At 42.1% G+C, this 17254-nt stretch overlaps 1 protein-coding gene across 2 annotated transcripts in view; it reads left to right on the top strand.

Annotated features, from left to right (window-relative positions):
• Positions 1-17254, top strand: part of CMIP (c-Maf inducing protein) — a 140911-nt gene that overhangs the window by 82704 nt on the left and 40953 nt on the right. For both annotated transcript variants that reach the window (XM_086758231.1, XM_086758230.1), the window contains exon 3: positions 4107-4157. In XM_086758231.1, the coding sequence (XP_086614357.1) occupies positions 4107-4157 (51 nt within the window). The remainder of the gene's footprint in view (positions 1-4106; positions 4158-17254) is intronic.

Raw genomic sequence — 17254 nt, 5'->3', positions numbered from 1 at the left:
ACATTCTTAAAGTAGATTGCTCCTCATTGGAATAATAATAAATAAATAAGCTAGTAGTAGTTTGAATCTCCTTGTGCCTTCTAAGAGTTTTACTGCCACGTTTTCTTGTTTTCTAAAGTACTTGTCTACTGTGGTTGTGCAAAAACAACGGGAGGCCTTGATTGTGCAAGAAACTCCAATCAGTTGGGCTCTGTGTCACCCACAACCCCGCTAAAGCCGTTGCTTTTGAGAAGAAAATTCTTAGCGGAATTGGAGCCTAAACATAACCAAACACACAGGGGTCCCAAGCTATTATTTTACATAGGTTGTAAAATCTCCAGTGTACTTGATTCCTATCAAATTGACTGTTTGTAACAACAGCAGGCAAAACATTTCTGGGTTGATTTTTTTTTTTTTTTAATTTTTTTGTTTTTAAGTTGGAAAGATAGCTGTAAGAATAGTGGTGTAGAACTGGACTCACTGTGTGGGCAAGGCTGAGAGTAAGAAAAACTTTCACTGTGTGGTCGGAATGCCTAAGGAAAGCCTGTTTTAAAGTATTTTGTGTCTCATTTTCTCCTCTTTATTGTACCCTAGAGCTGAATAAATATAGTAGGTTGTGCCCTCAGCTGGAGTAAAATAATGTAGGTGTCAGTTCCCAGGAAGTGATGGGCTTCAGTGCAGAAGTGCCGGGCTACAGGAGTGCGCGTCAGACACAACTGTAAATGTGTGCGTGCAGCTCCTATAAATGAATTGTAGTTTCCTCCACTGCTTTACAGTTTGGTGCTCATTGCTCCAACTTTATGCACAGTAACCTGTATGCTTGAGTAAGTCAGTGCACACAGAGGTGGCCGTTGGCTGGACGGCTGTCTGGATGAGCCCTGCCAAGAACCTGATGGCTCTTCTGTTGTCCCGCAGGTTATGGAGCTCCCAGTTCTTTTGGTAAGAAAGAAATGTTCCCTGTACTCCCTTTTTCGGTCTAAGCCTGAAAAAGAGGAGGGAGAAACAAGGGATACTGTGCAAGAGCCAGCTCTTCGTTGTCTTCTGCAAAAGATCTGGTGTTTCCTGCACGTTGCTGTGGTTTTGCAGCTTGCTGTAGCCCGGCAGGCGGAAGGGTGCACCAGAGGGATTAGTCTCTGCTGCCTGGGAGAAGTGGAGAATGCTGGTGTCAGACAGCTCCGTCCAGATAACCGTGGTTGGGTTAAATGCATTCGGTCTATCTGTGTTGAACACTGTGGAAAGGGTGCTGGTGAAATGACTGTGGGCTTTCCAAGTTCCTCTTACTATTGAGTCCTGATCATTAGTAGAAGTGTGCGGATTCTCTAAAGGTTTGTTTTTCCACTTTTGCGTTCACTTTGTCGTCTTTGTTTTCGGTTTCCTTGGAAGTGGTCTTGAACAACAGTCTGAGCTCTGAGGATTTCTACTTTGAGTGGTTCGAACTCCTAACCTAGATCCAGATGCAAGTTTTCTTCATCACTTCTCTACAATAGCTAACACTATGTGTAGACAGTGCTTGGTCGCACACTTGGAACCTGGTGACTTTGCTAATTTTACTTTTTAAATGCTTTTAGTATATTGCTGCTGTCAAGCTAAACAAGTCTTTCCTCTGCTGGTTTTGGTTTTGCCTTTTATAGCATTCTTGGTTTGTTTTCTCCTCCAGCATTTGCAGTCCACTTGTGTCTCTGCCTCTGCCTGATGCTGTTGTCCTCATTAATAGTGTCTCTCATCCAGTTTACGTAAGGCTCCTGTCGGTTGCACAGTTGATCTACGCATAGGATTTTTAGAGTCATGGAATCATAGAATAGTTTGAGTCGGAGGGGACCTTTAAAGGTTTTCTAGTTATTTGTAGTGGGCTTACAAACTGGCTACTGATATCCCCAAAGCAGGAGAATAACAGTTCTCAACAATTCCCATTTAGGGCTTTAGCATTTGCACGCACTTTAGACCTCAGTGTATTTTTGGTTCAAGTCATATAATGGTCAGACCAGGAACTAAATCACATTGACATTTTGCCCGTTTGAGAGAATTACTTCACCTCCCTAGAATATTTTGGATTTTATAAATTTTAAATAACAGTATCTTAGTTTGCATATACTCAATCTGCGTATATTTTTTAAGGAAGCAATGGATATGTAACTTGCAATGTTGTTGGTGCTATTGCTCAAGCCTACAAAACCTTTCGGTTTTACTTGTTCTTTAAAGGGCTTTGATGCTAGTGTTTGAAATGAAGGATTTGTGCTCCCTCCATGAAACAATTTTCTCCTGAAGAGTAAAAAAGAAAAAAGGTTCAATTGGAAATTGAATCTTTCGAATAAATCTGTTGGGTTGTCTGGACGAAGATAAGAAATATCCAAGCATATTTACTTCATGCTTTTTAAATGATGTTAAAAATGTTCTTCTGGCTTTTTGTGGCAAATTATTTTTGACCTTTTAGTTATATTAAGATATATATAAAGTATATTGAGCTGAAATTCAATTCTATAACATATATAGGTAAAAGGTCTGTCTTATTGTATGTTATAATGCACACATATACATTAAGTACTGTGTGATAACAGAAAGAAAATGATTATATATTGGCAACCCAAAAATATCCTGGAGATCTGCAGTCTACATGTTTTTACAATTTTTCATTGCATGCAAAGAAAAAAAAAAGAATAAGAGGGAATTATGCTTTTTGTTTCCATTTGTAGCAAATCCATATTCTGATGTGTCGGCATTCTTCATGAAATGTAAAGTTTGTTTTTGATAAACTCTGTGATCAGCCAGGATTATTTATGATAGATTTATTTCTCTGTATTGTCTAGAGATCTACTGGAGGAGCAATGGATTATCAATAGTATATAAATAAATAATATGTAATACATATATAAAAAAGCATTGCTCCACTCAATTCAGAGAAATTAATCCACATTTATGTCCCTGAGACATCAGTATCTGATCTTGAGATTAAACACAGTTTTGGTAACCGTATAACATTTTTACTTCTAGTCTTGTTGCCGTTATCCGTGAGCTGAACCAGTGTCAGGAACTGAAATTTGTTCTATGGTGTGGATTTTGAATACTTACCTGAAAAGGTGTTGGGGAGTGAAATTTGTTGAATGATGCTTTAATTTGCAAGAAGGATGTGGTTTTTTTAGCTGGTGAATAACCTCACCTTTTTTTTTTTTTTTCCAAAACCATGGATTTATAGGCTATCCTGTAATTTTCACTGATTGTGTAAAACATTTTGAGTCGTAAGTAAAAATTGCCCTTTGGCAGTGATGAGATAGGGTTGGAAAAGCCAAAGGGCATCTCTGCCCACTCAAATATTTCAAATTTATGTCACCTTGTTAAGGCATGCATATTTACGTCACTGTAGATGCTTTTATATTTTTTGATACCGAGCCTTTTGACCTTTGGGAGTGTTGAACTATTCCTCCATTGGCTACGAACCTGGCTTCACACTGAGGATTTCTGGCAGCTCTGCTTAATATGGATGAAACGGGGTGATGGCTGGGAGTGATTATTGCAACATTTATGCCATTGCTGCAAACAGCCGGTGCGTGTATCTGCACGTCTATGTGTGTTATGCTTTTCACTCTTTTTAATATTGCTGAAAGAGCTAAGATGTTATTTGACTTGCTGTGGGGCCAGCTGAAGAACAGGACAAGAAGGGAAACTAGAGTGTGGAAAAACCCACCCCTCCTAGTAAAATGTCACCCTGTCTTCTTACTCTGCTCCAAATGATTAATAGCAAAGGCAAATGTCCTACAGACATTAAAGATCTGACCAAAACTTGATTGAGATCAAGGAGGATTTTTCAGAGTCTTTGGGCTGGACACTGTTTCATGGAAGGTTAATGTTTTGTAAGGTTTTCATGCAGTATTTTGCAGCAAGGTCTTTGTGTCACTGCTTTCTGTGAAAATAAACTGGTTCTAATGTAAAATTGTAGCTTTGAGCAAAGAGTTTCCCTCACTCTGATGAGGCTGGGGCTGAAGTTAGCCAGGGTCATAAAGTTCAGAAGGATATGGTGAGTGCAGCCTTATTGGTTTTAGGGCACAGATGGGGTGGTTTGCTTAGTTTTGACTGGATGATCTGAAACACTGGTAGAAACTAATGATCCTGTTTGTAACTTCTGTTTACTGCAGGCTGCAAACAGCTACCTGAGGGATCAGTGGTTCCATTCTTTGCAGTGGAAGGTAAGTTCTACACTTCATTATCTTCTTTGTCTGCCTCTAAGAATGCTTTTTAGCATTCCCTATTCCTTCATTTTGAGAGCCTTGAATGGATAAAGTTTTTTTTCTTACAGTAATCTGTTTCAACTTGTTCACATTGTGAATGAAGTGGACAAATCAACTTGTTACATAGCCCAGCTTCGAAAAGTAGATAGCCAGTAAATGCACATTTAAACAGTACAGAGAATGGACGGTTTTGATTTTGTAATATGAAGTGTAATATGTTACAGAATGACTACAGCCTAATCATGTGCTCTGAGCTCGGGGATACTTGGGATCTTGTTTGTTTTTTTCTTTTTCTGAGCAACTGGGAGAAAAGGTGTCTTTTAGAGTTGCTTATTGTAAGTGGCATCAATCTTTTATGCATCAGTCTGTATTTATGCTTTAGAATAATTTGGATTTAAAGGCAGTTTTCATTTAGAGGTCTTGAGCCCTTCCTTATTTTCTGTGGGAACAATGGACTGATTGCCGTGAGTAGGGGAAGTGGATCACAGTGACAGCATTGTCTCTCAAAAAGTGACAACATTGTCTCTCAAAAGCAGCACATTCCTCATTGAAAACTGTAGCTGCTGACCTTTGGATGAAATCTGTATGGACCATTTTGGCCAGATGCTGAATATGGTTGTCCTCTCTTGTCTTGCGGTGGGAAACAAGCAGTAGCTTTTCAGCTCAGGACTTGTCTTCAGCAGGGTTTCAGTGAAGTCATCCAAGCTGGCTGTGTAGCTTATCAAGATTTCAGCCTGCTGACAGCAACCACATGTGAAAATATAAGGAAGTCCCTCCCACCAAACTGGTTTTGTTTTAGGTGTGTTCGATAGTTGCAAAATAGTTGCGTGGCAAAACTACAGTATTGGTGTGCTTTGTATAGTGATCAGCATCTGGCAGAGTCATATTCTGAGCCAGGTTCTTATCAGTAGGAGCCAAGTGTGGAGATCTCCTTTTCCAAACCGCTGGCATATTCTCCTGCCTGTTACCCTGATTGCCTAAATGAGCATGGGACAGCAGTGCTGATAGCAGAAGGCTGGGCTGTGGTGTGGCACTTTATTTTGGCGTTTTGACAGTATCATTAACACAATGCGCAGCTGGTCTTGCTTTCTTTGTGTCTCCTGAGAATAACAAAGAGCTTAAAGCATGCAGAGACAGTATCTCTGTGTGGTCGTTATTTTCTCTCATGCTTCAGCAGGCAAGAATGACCAGAGAAAGCATGGACTGAAATGATGATGGAATTTCTTTTTCTACCTCACCCCCAGCTGGCATGGCTGTGGTACTAATGTGCTGGTGGCACATGCTCAATTTGCTCCTGCAGTGAGGGGACAATTGGGGTTGAAAATGCAACTCTTGGCGGGGGGTAAGTAAGGAATGGTAAAGATGCAAGCTAGCCCTGCCACCACCCACCTCACCAATTAAATGATGGGAAAAAAAAAAAAAAAAGCCAGGATAGAATGACCTGACTTGTTCGCATGCCTTTCAGTCATGGAGAGGGAGCTTTGCTCTGTGGGAGTTGTTTTTAAAGGAGTATTTCTTAAACTTTCCAATGGTTCTGACCAAGCCTCTCATTTTGGGAAACTCTGAGTAATTTAACTTGTTGCAATGTAGAATTTATTTTTACTTCCTTGCTTCTCTCCCCACCCCCATTAAGTTTGTTTCTGAAAAACAAGTGAAACATTATCTTGATTTGAAAGACCTTTCCTTTACCAAGAATAGCAAGTAGCTTTTTCCCATAAGAACAGTGACAGGGTTTAGTCACTGCCCAGGTACTTTACACTAACAAATTCCTCTTTGCTAAAACGGAGATAGTTTTGATGGGCTCGTTGCTTCATAGTTCAGAGGAGGAGCACCTGGTAACTTCCTGCTCTTCACTTTGGTTGATACTTGGCAAGTTTGGGTGAGATCATAACAAAACTAAGAGGCAAGACAAGCGGTGTATCTAGGAGGAGAGTGGAGGAGTGCAGTTACGTGGTCTGCCTTAGTGAAGTTGATCACTTTACCGGCACCATAGCCTGTGACTTTAAGAGCCAGGTGCCAAGGTTCATCTCGCTCTGTAATTTGTATGGTTTGAAGATTAAGCAGGTAGTGAGGGAACCCACAAAAAACCAGGAAGCCTGTTCTTCTGGAATGGGTCATTTACACAAAGCACCAGCTGGCAGAGAGGTCGCCGCAGCTGTATTTTAATTGGGTGGTTGTGCTGATGAATGATATATTTGTCCAGTGGTCTTACAAATAATAGGTCAAAACACTTCTGTGGGCATGTAGAACACAGATGCAAACTGGTGCAGATAGCTGAAGCAGTTATTCAGGGGAAAACATTCAACAGAGATGAGGTTGCTATTGTTCATACTTGTGCAGTGGAAGCATTTAGGGGTCCAGCTGAACCCAGAGCCCCACTGTACTAGGCTCTAGATGTAGGAGGAGCAAGAGACCTTCACTTCCCCTGCCCTGCCCAAACAAGGCTGGAGGAACCCCTTACATAGATGGCAAACTGATATTCTGAGAGTTTCCAACAGTGGGGATTGCTCCCCCTTAAATTACAATTGTGGGAGCAGATTCATATTCTGCCAGCATCTTTCCGGCTTCTTTTCCTGTGCTTCAAGCCTTGGGAGTCAGATGCTGCATTTAATCTGAGCTACCTGGAAAATGACTAGGTCCAGTGGATGGCTGTGGTGTTAAATATTTTGGGAAGCTCTTTAGGCTCGGTTGCCTACAGGTGATCCTTTGGTCTTGTACGAAGGTGCTAAGGTCTGTGAGAGCTTTTACGTGGTGCAGTTTTAAGGATTAACACGTTGTGGGAATTCAATTTGCCAACCAGCACCCTGGAAATAATTTTTGTTCTAGAGACAAACATTGAAACAAAAATCAAGAATAATTTCTTTCTGCAGCCCAGAGAATAATAAAAGAGATGCTACAGATAAGCAGAAATAAAAGAAAACCAAACACATAATTATCCATGTTTTAGATCCAACTCCAAGAGGTTTTATGTGTTATCCAACTAACTCCCTGTCAAGATGCTTACACAGCTTTTTAGATGCGACTTTCTCCTTGAATACTGTGCTCATTGAAGAGAGCATGGATTTAGGGACAGGCTGTTCCTTAGGTAGTCATTTTTTTTCTCTTTGAGTTTTCCATTTCAAACCTTCCCGCTAAGAGTTACTCACAATTCCTTATTTAATCTGGATATCCGTGTGTATCACAACTCCTGAGGGATTATTGGCCACCTCAGCCTATTTTTAGGAGTCCTAATTTCCTTTGGGTTGTAGCTAAGGCAAGCTATCTTTGTCCAGAGAATAAACAGAACATGTTAACAACTGCCCAGATCCTCAAACGTAAACAAATCATTAATCCGTTGTGTAAGGAATGTTCCTTTCAACCAAGGAGGTTGGATTGGAACCGTGATACCTAATCTTTGGTGTTTGGAAGCCCATAAGTTGTAACAGTGTATTAATAAAGATAATAACACTTTCTGTGAATATACAAAAGAGAATAACACATGCAGTTCATTGCCCTTTCTGCATCTAGGCTATGTACAGTGGTAACCAACCATTTCTGTACGGGATGAACACAGGTAAGCTTGGCTTTGAGGGCACTGTGACTAGTAATTCTGTGACACACACAAATAAGCAAATATGTACCCTTGGCATTTCCCCAGGCAGCATCCATCTACTTTGTTACTGGTTTATATCTTGCCATCTTTGGGCTAAGGACTTCCTGTGTATTTGTATAGTGCTGAGCACATAAAGGTGCCGTCCTCTGTAGAAAACACTGAGCCCTACTACACCACGTACTTATGGTATGAGTCATCAAAAGACCCGCTTGACTAATTTAGTACCGTGTTGCGCTTGAATTAAGAAAGACATCAGTGAGGTCTTCTCCAGCAGCCTTTCGGTCTTCTCTTGTGTTACGGACTACAGGTATAGATTTACATTTGTTGGGGGGAATATACGTAAAGGTTACACGGGGGATGTTGCATTTTGTAGTTTGCTTGACAGTAAACTCTCAACACCGCCCTCACTGTGGGATGTGGGTTGCTTGTATTTTCTAGTTAGCCGAATGATGCAGCAATGAAACGTGTCAGTTGGTGGCCTTTGGGGGAATGTCCTGAATTGACACAATACAGAAAGAACAGACCTAGGTCTGCAGTAGAGCGTGAAGCATGACTCAAGCTGAGCTTTGTGTGCCTCTGACCTGGATCTTCTAGAAAGGCTTGCCTATACCTAGTTTTTCCTACTGGTGCTATTAGCCTGTCCTCGACTGTCCCCTAATGAGTAGTGCTGCTTGTTTAGGGGTTGTACCCATCTGTTAGCATGGACAGTGCAAATGTGTTAATTGTAGAATTGTTTAGATTGGAAGGGACCTTTGAACATCATCTGGTGCACTCTCCACCAGTGCTGCCCTTTTCCTTATTTAATGCAGGGTGGACTTTGAAGTTGTGCGAGGTTGCTTAGAGCCTGTGCAGCCCCTTGTGAAGCCCCAACCCAGGCGCAGTATTCACTTGTGATCTCACACGTGCTGAGCGGAGGGGAGCAGTCCCCTCCGTCATTCTGCTGTCTCTGCTCGTGCTCGTGCAGCCCAGCATGCGTATGCGCCCCTGACCCGCAGTCAACAATCACATTACCTTTGTTTTAAAAGTCATTTTCTACATGGACTCCATGTTTTGATTCCCATGAATTGGGAAACTGGAACAATGCTGTCATCTGGGATTTGCAAGCATTTTACATTGAATGCTAAAACAAGCAATGTTGGCCTTCATTCAAAAAGCTTTAATTTTGAATTAATACTTCCCTGGTTCTCATAGGGATCATTGTATCTGTGTCTTCAGGAAATAGATACTTCCATGCACAAGCTGCCCTACTGATTGCAAAGGGATTGACTGTCATATAAAGCCATACTCGACCTGAATGACGATACGTTCTCTGGTCTTTGCTATGTCCAGGTTATGAATTCCTTGTCCATTAGTACTGAATGTTTTTATACAATAGCCATGGGTGAGTATCAGTTTTTGTATCCAACAGTGAAAGTTCAGAGGGAGTTATTTCTCTGTGCTTTAAAACTGCAAAAAAATTAAGTTGAGAGAAACTGTTCTCAAAAGTGAGGTAAAGCCTTCCTTGTGTAAAGCACCTTTATGGTTTGTCACCATGGTAATGATTAAAAATAGTGCTGATACAGGAGTGGCGTTATATAGAATTTAAATGATGACATTGAAGAAATTTATAGCTTTAAATTTTGGTAAATCATACCTTAAAACTATGAGATCAGGAAAAAATAACATTGGTTATGGTTAAAAGGGCCCATGTTTGTAGTTTGTATTTAATCACCTACTTTATGATCTAAGAGAGGAAGCTTTGATACCCTGTGACAATTCAATAGCCCTGTGCTGTACTGCATAGTGAAAATATTATTCAAAGAGCTCAGCAATTCTTTGGAGTGGTAGTTCCTGGACTTCAGACCCTCTCTTTAGTGGTTACACAGCACACACAACTGGAATTGTCTTGGCTGTTCCCTTGCTTTCTTTAGCTGAAAACCTGAGGTATTTTCACAGAACACAAAAGTTCCCATTTTTGGTTATTTTGACGTGAAACAATAAGTAATTTTCATACAATTAAACCAACAATGGCTTTTTTTTTCCCTTTATACTACTTCTTTTTCCATTTGTGTCTATGTACAAGTCAATACTATATTGATGGGAACTAAGCTGTGGAATTAAGTTTTGCCTTTCGAAGCCCCAGGGCTTTGCAAGCATTGTGGGCTTTGATGACACAGGAGATTTGGAGGAGCACGTTTCTTGCTTTGATGGATGAAGGCAGCTCATAAGTTTTTAGCTGGTGGTTTTACTCTTCTCGTGGCATGCACGGGTGCCAGTTGTGGGAGACCACGCACAGGCTAGACCCTCTCCACTCTGAGACTTTGAATATCCTGATCAAGTTTCAGACTGGACTTTGTACTCTGTAGGGATCTGATGCAGGGTCCAAGTGGTGTGTTGATGGATCTGTGCTGCCAGAAGAGAAGCTGGTACCAGTTCAGTGCTTTCCGGCAAATATAGTAGGACTAAGAATGTATCTCGTCATTTTTCAGTTCCTGATGACCCCTCTCATAGTTAGGTTGATGTTTACCGCCAAGATCTGTTCTTCTTTTGTATTTGAAAGGTAATGTGAAGTGCAGCTGTGTTTGCCTGCCTGAGGCTTTGCAGTGACAGTGACATCCCCTTGCTCTGCAGGTGGTGACTGGTAATATCACCTGGGCTATAGTCTGAAAAACCTCATTGCAAATTCAGGAGCAGCATCATGGAAACCTTGTCATACTTAAAGCTTTTTTTTTTTTTTTTTTTTTTTTTTTTTTTTTTTTTAAGCTAAGTATTCTCCCTTACTTCTTTTCTGGGGAGATGTTCCTATTTTTGACTTAAGACATCTTCATGAGCACATGAAGTCTATTGGCTCCTTCATTTTCCCATGTGAGTTTAACAGTCTTAGGCCATCTGTTATCAAAAGTCACTTGAAAAATCTTGGCCTTGCTTTCTGTTTCTGAGATCTCAGTTTGCTAGAGGTAACTGTGCTGTCGCAGCAGAAAGGCATTGATCTCACTTTGGGAACTGGAAATGAAAAGATGAAAAGTAGACATGATGTTAACAGAACTGAATCTAGACAGAAAGTTTTTTCTTTTTTATGAATCACTGGTGATGTTTTAAGAACTGGAACAGGTAGAGTGGTTTATTTTTTATTTTTTTTATTTTTTTTTTAAGTTTTCGCTGCTTTTGCATTAGGAAAATACCTCACTCTTTCTGGGAGACATTGGAGCAGGTTCGTCCTATAAGGTATGTCTGCAGCGGCAGCAGCTGATAACCGTCTGTGCTCTGCGTTGGCTTAACATGAATCACTCTAAATCTGGGAGCTGCATATCTGTGTCAGCACAGCACTTTGTCCAACCGAAAGAGGCTCTCAGCAACGTGCTGAGATGCCAGCCTGGGTCTAAAGCTGCTGCTCTGAGCTGCTCTGCCCTCATCCAGCCATATGCACGCATGGTTTGTGTACCCGTAGCTGCCTCCTGCATTGCTAAAACAGGATTTTTTTTTTAAGGAGGCAGAATTCAAGCCAATTAATGGCCTAGTGGTGAAATCTGAGTAGAAACTAGATAGTTATTTTGTATCTTGCTTTAGCTAAGTCAGGACCAGCTCTAAATTTTCCCCTCTAGACTTGGATGCTATCCTATTCAAACTAATATTAGGTCTGAAGATAGAGGGGTGTCAAAAACAGCTGAATAAACAGGCCAGCTTGTTATTGTGTACTTAGGTCTCGGCTCTGAAGAGGAGTAAATACAATTGCTGGAGTATGTTGCTTCTCAGGAATGCTGAACCGCTGGCCAACAGGGATCCTCGTTTTTATCCTGGTGAATTGCTCCTCTGCGTTATTCCAGGGCTGACCTTATGACTAATTCTTTGCAATTCAGAACTTCCAGGTCATGGTGACCACTAGTTTCACCAAATTAGAACTTCTCCTCTATAGCCATCATAATACAGAGCTGCACCAAAACCGATCTCTTGTTCAGGTTCCTAGCTGCAGAAAGACCTGGTTTAGGAGATCTCTTATGAAGAAAGGACAAGACTGGTAGTCTTTCCCAGAAGTGTAATTATCCTCCTTGCATGATGCGTTGGGTGTGAAAACCTAACTCTGGGAGTTGACACATGCTAAGTGCCTTGTTAAACTGCTGTCATGGGACTCAGTTCTGCATTATGAATGTTATGAGGACTTTTGGTGTCAGAAGACCTACATGAGCCTGAAGGAGCAAAAGGGAATCTAGGTGTTGTTTTAAATTTCTCTTTGATTTCTGGCAGTTTTGTCCCTACATTTATTTCTCCCAAAATAATTAGTGTGTTCAGTGCATCATAGTGTACTAAAATGTGTTAGAGGATTATAAAACTGCTTCTAATATCCACAAAAAAAAAACCTGAAACATTATGTTGCAAGTGTCACAGCCTGTATCATCTGCCCTAGCTCTTGTTGGAAGTCACATGTTTATCTTGTCTGTCACACCTCCTTGTCTTTTTTTTCCCAGAATAGTGATTGTTTCAAAATTAGAAGAAAAGTATCAGAAAACAATGCTAGTAAAAGTATGGCCTTCATTCCCTGTCTTTGTTCAGAAGCCATTGCATCACAGCTGTTTGCCACTGCCTGGTCTCTGGTGCTCTTTACTGCAGTACTTAAGATGGGAATACTAGATCAGGCTGCTTATTTGCATCTGGGGTCTGGGTGGCACCTCAGTGGTCTGTGATCTTCTGTGAGGAAGCTAGTCTTGGGATCAGAAAACTGAACCCTGCAAGACTTGATTCAGTCTTGCACGTCACACAGCATTGGTACAAAGGAGAAAGGAAACAAATTGCAGAGGATCAGTGGCATTTTGGTAGGCTAAAGAGTTGCAGGAGGTTTGGGGTTTTGTGCTGATGTGCTGCAATAAGCTATGATATTAAAACGTGGAACAAAGTGATGGGGCTGTTTCAGATCGAAATGCTGCTGTGAAATCTGCTGTCTGTCTGTGAGAAATTGGAAAATTCAGAGCTCCAAAGCCCAGTGATCAGAAGACAGAAATACCCTGCTTTTCTGAAGTCCCTTTTAAGAGGCTTGCAAGCATCACATCAGTATCCAGTATCTGTGCTGTCCCTAAGGCTCTGCAGCAGCCTTCTGACACAAACACATTCCTCGAGCCGTGCACATCTCTCTTGCTGACGACATTGATGATGCAGGTGCACAAGAGAGAGAAGCCAATTTCAGAGCCGTTTATGGTGTTGAAGTGCTAGAAACTCAGCAAAATAATACATTTGCCAAGGAGAAGAAAGTGAAACAGGTGAGTAAACGTCCATTTGGAAGGTTTTGCTGACTAATGAGGGGAGGAGGGCAGGAAAAGCCAAGGGGAGAGTAATAAGGAAAAGGGATGTCATGGCTTTTTAATCTGGTTTGCGTATCTGGGAAGAAATAATTGCTTTATGTGCTACTCGATGCTACCTAAGCTTACTGACATTTCCCAGAAATTAGAAGGGGGATGTATTATCTTTCAGAGATTATCTTTTGTTAGCAGTTACCACAGAGTGTAGCATTAGTAGCTGCTTAATCCCAATTTGAGGTGGTTTCTCAGGTGGCAAGTTCTTCCGATCAGGGTTCTTGCATGCCTGAAATTATTGGCATATGTTTGCAGCCTTGCAGACAAGGCAGCGTCCTCTTTTCCCGGTGATGACTGGCTCTCTCGTGCCTGAGTGAGATCTGAAGCGTGTGGTGTCAGAGTCGGGGGGTTTCTGCACAGCAGGTATGCTGCCTGGCTGTTCTCCATGGTGGCCTTCGCACAGCTTTTTCTTTGGCAGACCTGGTCAAAGTGCAATGACGATAAGATTGCGCGTGTTCTTTTTTTTCCTGCACACTATCTCTTCTCTGCAGTGGCAAAGTCATTTATTCCCACCACAGGCTGGGAGCTGGTGGATGTCAAGGACTAGGCTCCACAGACAGAGCCGTCATGTGTGGAATATAAAGTGTAAAGGTATTAGGAACCTAGATCAGCTCAACTTGACGTCAGAGGCATTCTGTAATGCAGTCAGTAATGGCAGATCTCTGCACAGAGTAGCCCACAGCAAGGACCACACCTAGGTGGCAGTTAGCGTCACAGTGCTGTGTGTCTTCTGCTTTCTGTTTGATGCACGCTAAACTCCACAGTCATACAATGCCTGCTGTAGTTTATTTATTTAATACTATTTTTTGTCCCCGCTGTGCACTGCAATGCAGTTAAGTCCACTGCAGGTTTTGGAAAGTGTGGAGTGTATATGGTACACATATTCCTGCTTTTCATCTAGTAATCTGCTTTTTTTTTTTTTCCCCTGTCCAAATGGAACGTGATTTTGCTGACTCCAGCTCATACTGCATCATCTCAAATACAGGAGCATGTCAGACTCACACCCTCTGGAAACTGTGGGTTGTGCCAGAACACCGAGATCCCGACGTCCAGACAGTGTCTGCGTTGAGCATTTGCTGCTCTGGAGAAAAGGGCCAAAAATGCTGCAGCAGGCAGCAGTGAGGTCCTGCAAGAGGAGGAGATAGTTGTGCCTGAACATGTTTGAAACATTCCCTCTGATGATGAGTCAGAGGCTGTTAAAGTGCTGTAGATCAAGCAGGGTGTCTGGCTCCTGCCTTAATCGTGTGAGTCCAGCAACCTCTATGTGAAGGTTTTTCTCACTCATTCTTCCTGGGAGTTTAAAGCAACTCAGGAGGGTTTGTAAACCACCCTCCCAGCCTGCAGTTAGGACAGATCTTTCCTGTACATGTGGGACAACTGTGATGTTCAACTATATTGAAGTTGTTGAAGTTTCTCCTCCTCCCCAAGATCAGGAGGAAAGGGTGTTGTGTGACTTTTGCTTAAAAAAACAAACAAACAAACAAACAGGCAACACCCAAATGCCCATGGACAACTTATTTTAAAATATTCTTCTGGGGAGATTTACGTGAGATTTGCAACCCAAGATTGCAGCTGTGTCTCTACCAACACTTTTTGCAAGTAAGGAGTGGCTTGTGCTTCTGCTAGAAACGTATCTGCAGTCATAGAGAAATTCCGCATAGCCAAAGCAACGTTAAAAACAAACCCCAGCTTGGCTCCAGTACGAAAAATACGGAACAGCAGTTGCTGTGTGCAGGATGAAAGCTGATGTTTTGCCAACCTGAAGTGTAAAGCTGGTGCTGGAACTGGGGCCTGAAGAATGGGAGTGTTTGCCAAAAGGAAATGGAAGCAGGGATGGAGGGTTTCGGGGAATGCATCAAAGTCAGCCGTGCCAAAAAATGTCTCCCCTGTGGACAGGTCTGATTATGATAGTAACCACATTAGCCCATGCAAAGTGCAGCTGCAGCCACAGTTGGCCTTTTGCGTTTTCTAGCTGGGGAAATGGCATCTCGAATGCTCAGCTAAGGGAGAGCTGGGTTTGGATCAGCCAGCTGCGCTCCTGCATCTTAGTGACCACAGGGCTGTGTGCAGGGATTTGAGAGAGAGAACAAGACACCAGCAAAAACGAAGCCTAGTTTCTCTTCTTGGTAGTGGCAAGGTCTACTGAAGATTACCTCTTCCCTCCCCGCTTAGGGGGCTAGAAGGAAGACGCAATTTTTGAGTTGCTTTCAGTTTTTGAGGTGCACACACTGTATTTGCATGCAGGTTTGTCTTCAGTGGAGCCCATAAATTTAAGATCTGCTTGGACAGTGGTTTCAGTTTTCTTTTTTTCCCTTGGATAGAATATCCTTCCCTTCCCATCCTCTTGTCCCCTCTTGTTGCTGAAGGATATCTTTGCAGTAATCTTGAGTGCATCGGAGAGCAGAACCCCAGAAGGATGGTCAGTCAGGTGACAGCTGTGTGCAAAGAAGGTGCAGATATATATCTATATTTATAGATATAGATATATATATCTATATTTATAGATATAGATATATATACACACATAATACGCTTCGGGAGCAAGTTCTTCATTGCATTAATGTCGCAGCTGCCCAATGTCACCCTGGGAGGTGAGTGAGGAGGCTGCCCTGTGAGCCCCGTCGTTCCACTTCCGCTTTGCCCTTCTCTTGGTCTAAGCAGAAATGTGTTTCTTCCATGTTTTGTCCTTTTAAAATTGTGTTTATGTCAGCATTCTTTTACTTCGCAGTGGTACTGTCCCAATGATATCTGAACAAAGGACAAACTCTGCGCCCATGGGAAGTATCTGTGTGGTTGTTCCAGCTTGTGCGTTAGTAACAGCTGAACCCGCGTCACCACTCGCTGAACCCGCTGAACTTTGTCTACTTTGACACAGCGCTGGTCTGAGCGTTGGGGGGTTCTTGCCTGGATTAGCTGAGATCTGGAGCAAGGTGGTAGACACTGGTGGGAAAAAAAACAGGTGAACAGAAGTAGATTGGAAAAGGGAGTGGGGACAGATGTTGTGATGGGGAAGCACGGCAAAAGGATATCAACATTCAACTTGCTTGCATGGCTCCAGCGCATGGTGGTGGTGCTTTTACTCAAGGGTGCCATGATCTAGCGATTAGCCTGGAGGTGTGAGAATCAGAAGACCTCAGTTCTGCTCTGATTCTGACTTGCCATATGACCTCAAGGAAATCACCTTTGTTTTCTTGCTCCATTTCTCCTTCTTGCCTTTAATCATCAAAACCAGGAGCTGCTCAGGGCAGTAACTGTCACTTGATAGATGTATTCAGGGCATAGATTCATGGGTGCCAATCTCAGTGCAATAAATAATGGTGATTTTGTTGGGGTTGTTTTTATATGAATTGGCAAAAAAATGAAGCGTTACTTAGACCTTAACTGAGTGAGAATCGGGAAGCATCTAGCTTACGTTTCCCTCCGGTTCTTTGGTCTGTGGCAAGGAGCTTGTGGACAAGCGAGCCTCGAGCAAGGCGACTGCATTTAGCAGTCACCTGAAGCAGGGAAGTTGATGCACTTCAGCATTTAGCAGTGGGTAAAATGAAAAATGCAGAAAACGCCTTGACCTGAAAACAAAATACAGTGCAAAAGTTTGCTGCTGCTGTTTTGCAGCTATTTTAGAGAGTCTTTAGTTAGTCTTTCTGTGCAAAACCTTCAGAAGGTCCTGAAGAGTTTGCTTACTGCAGCATGAGCAGTCTGAAGTCCCTGATTTGGAGGAGTTTCTATAATCTCGTCCCAGCCCTTTACCTGGAATTAGAGTTTTTATAGACTTAGTCTTTTCAGGTAAGGTGTTTTTGGTTTGTTTTTTTTTTTCCTCACAGTGGTAGATGTTGCAGGTAGGAACTTAGTTCAGAAGGCTTCCAGTGGATCCACCTGGTGACTTAAGCCTATTTCTGGGTATCAGGGAAACTTCTGTTAGCAACAAGTTATTCTTACGTATTTTTCAGAATACCATGAAGTAAGTGATGCCTGCTACTGTTAAAAGCAGAATATGGATTTAGATGAAGTCTGAGGATTCCATGCTGGTTTTTGTTTTCCTGGAGAAAACGAGTTAATAGACAAAATGCCAGCAGGTGGTGCTCAAGAATACGTGGTACAGCTCCTGGGCTTTGTTGGACAAGCCAAGCACGTGTGTTGAACAT

Source organism: Chlamydotis macqueenii, chromosome 13, assembly GCF_036417535.1.
Source record: "Chlamydotis macqueenii isolate bChlMac1 chromosome 13, bChlMac1.mat, whole genome shotgun sequence".
In the NCBI taxonomy this organism is placed as follows: domain Eukaryota; kingdom Metazoa; phylum Chordata; class Aves; order Otidiformes; family Otididae; genus Chlamydotis; species Chlamydotis macqueenii.
The sequence above is the reverse complement of the archived record's forward strand: the minus strand, read 5'-3'. Positions and strand labels throughout refer to the sequence as shown.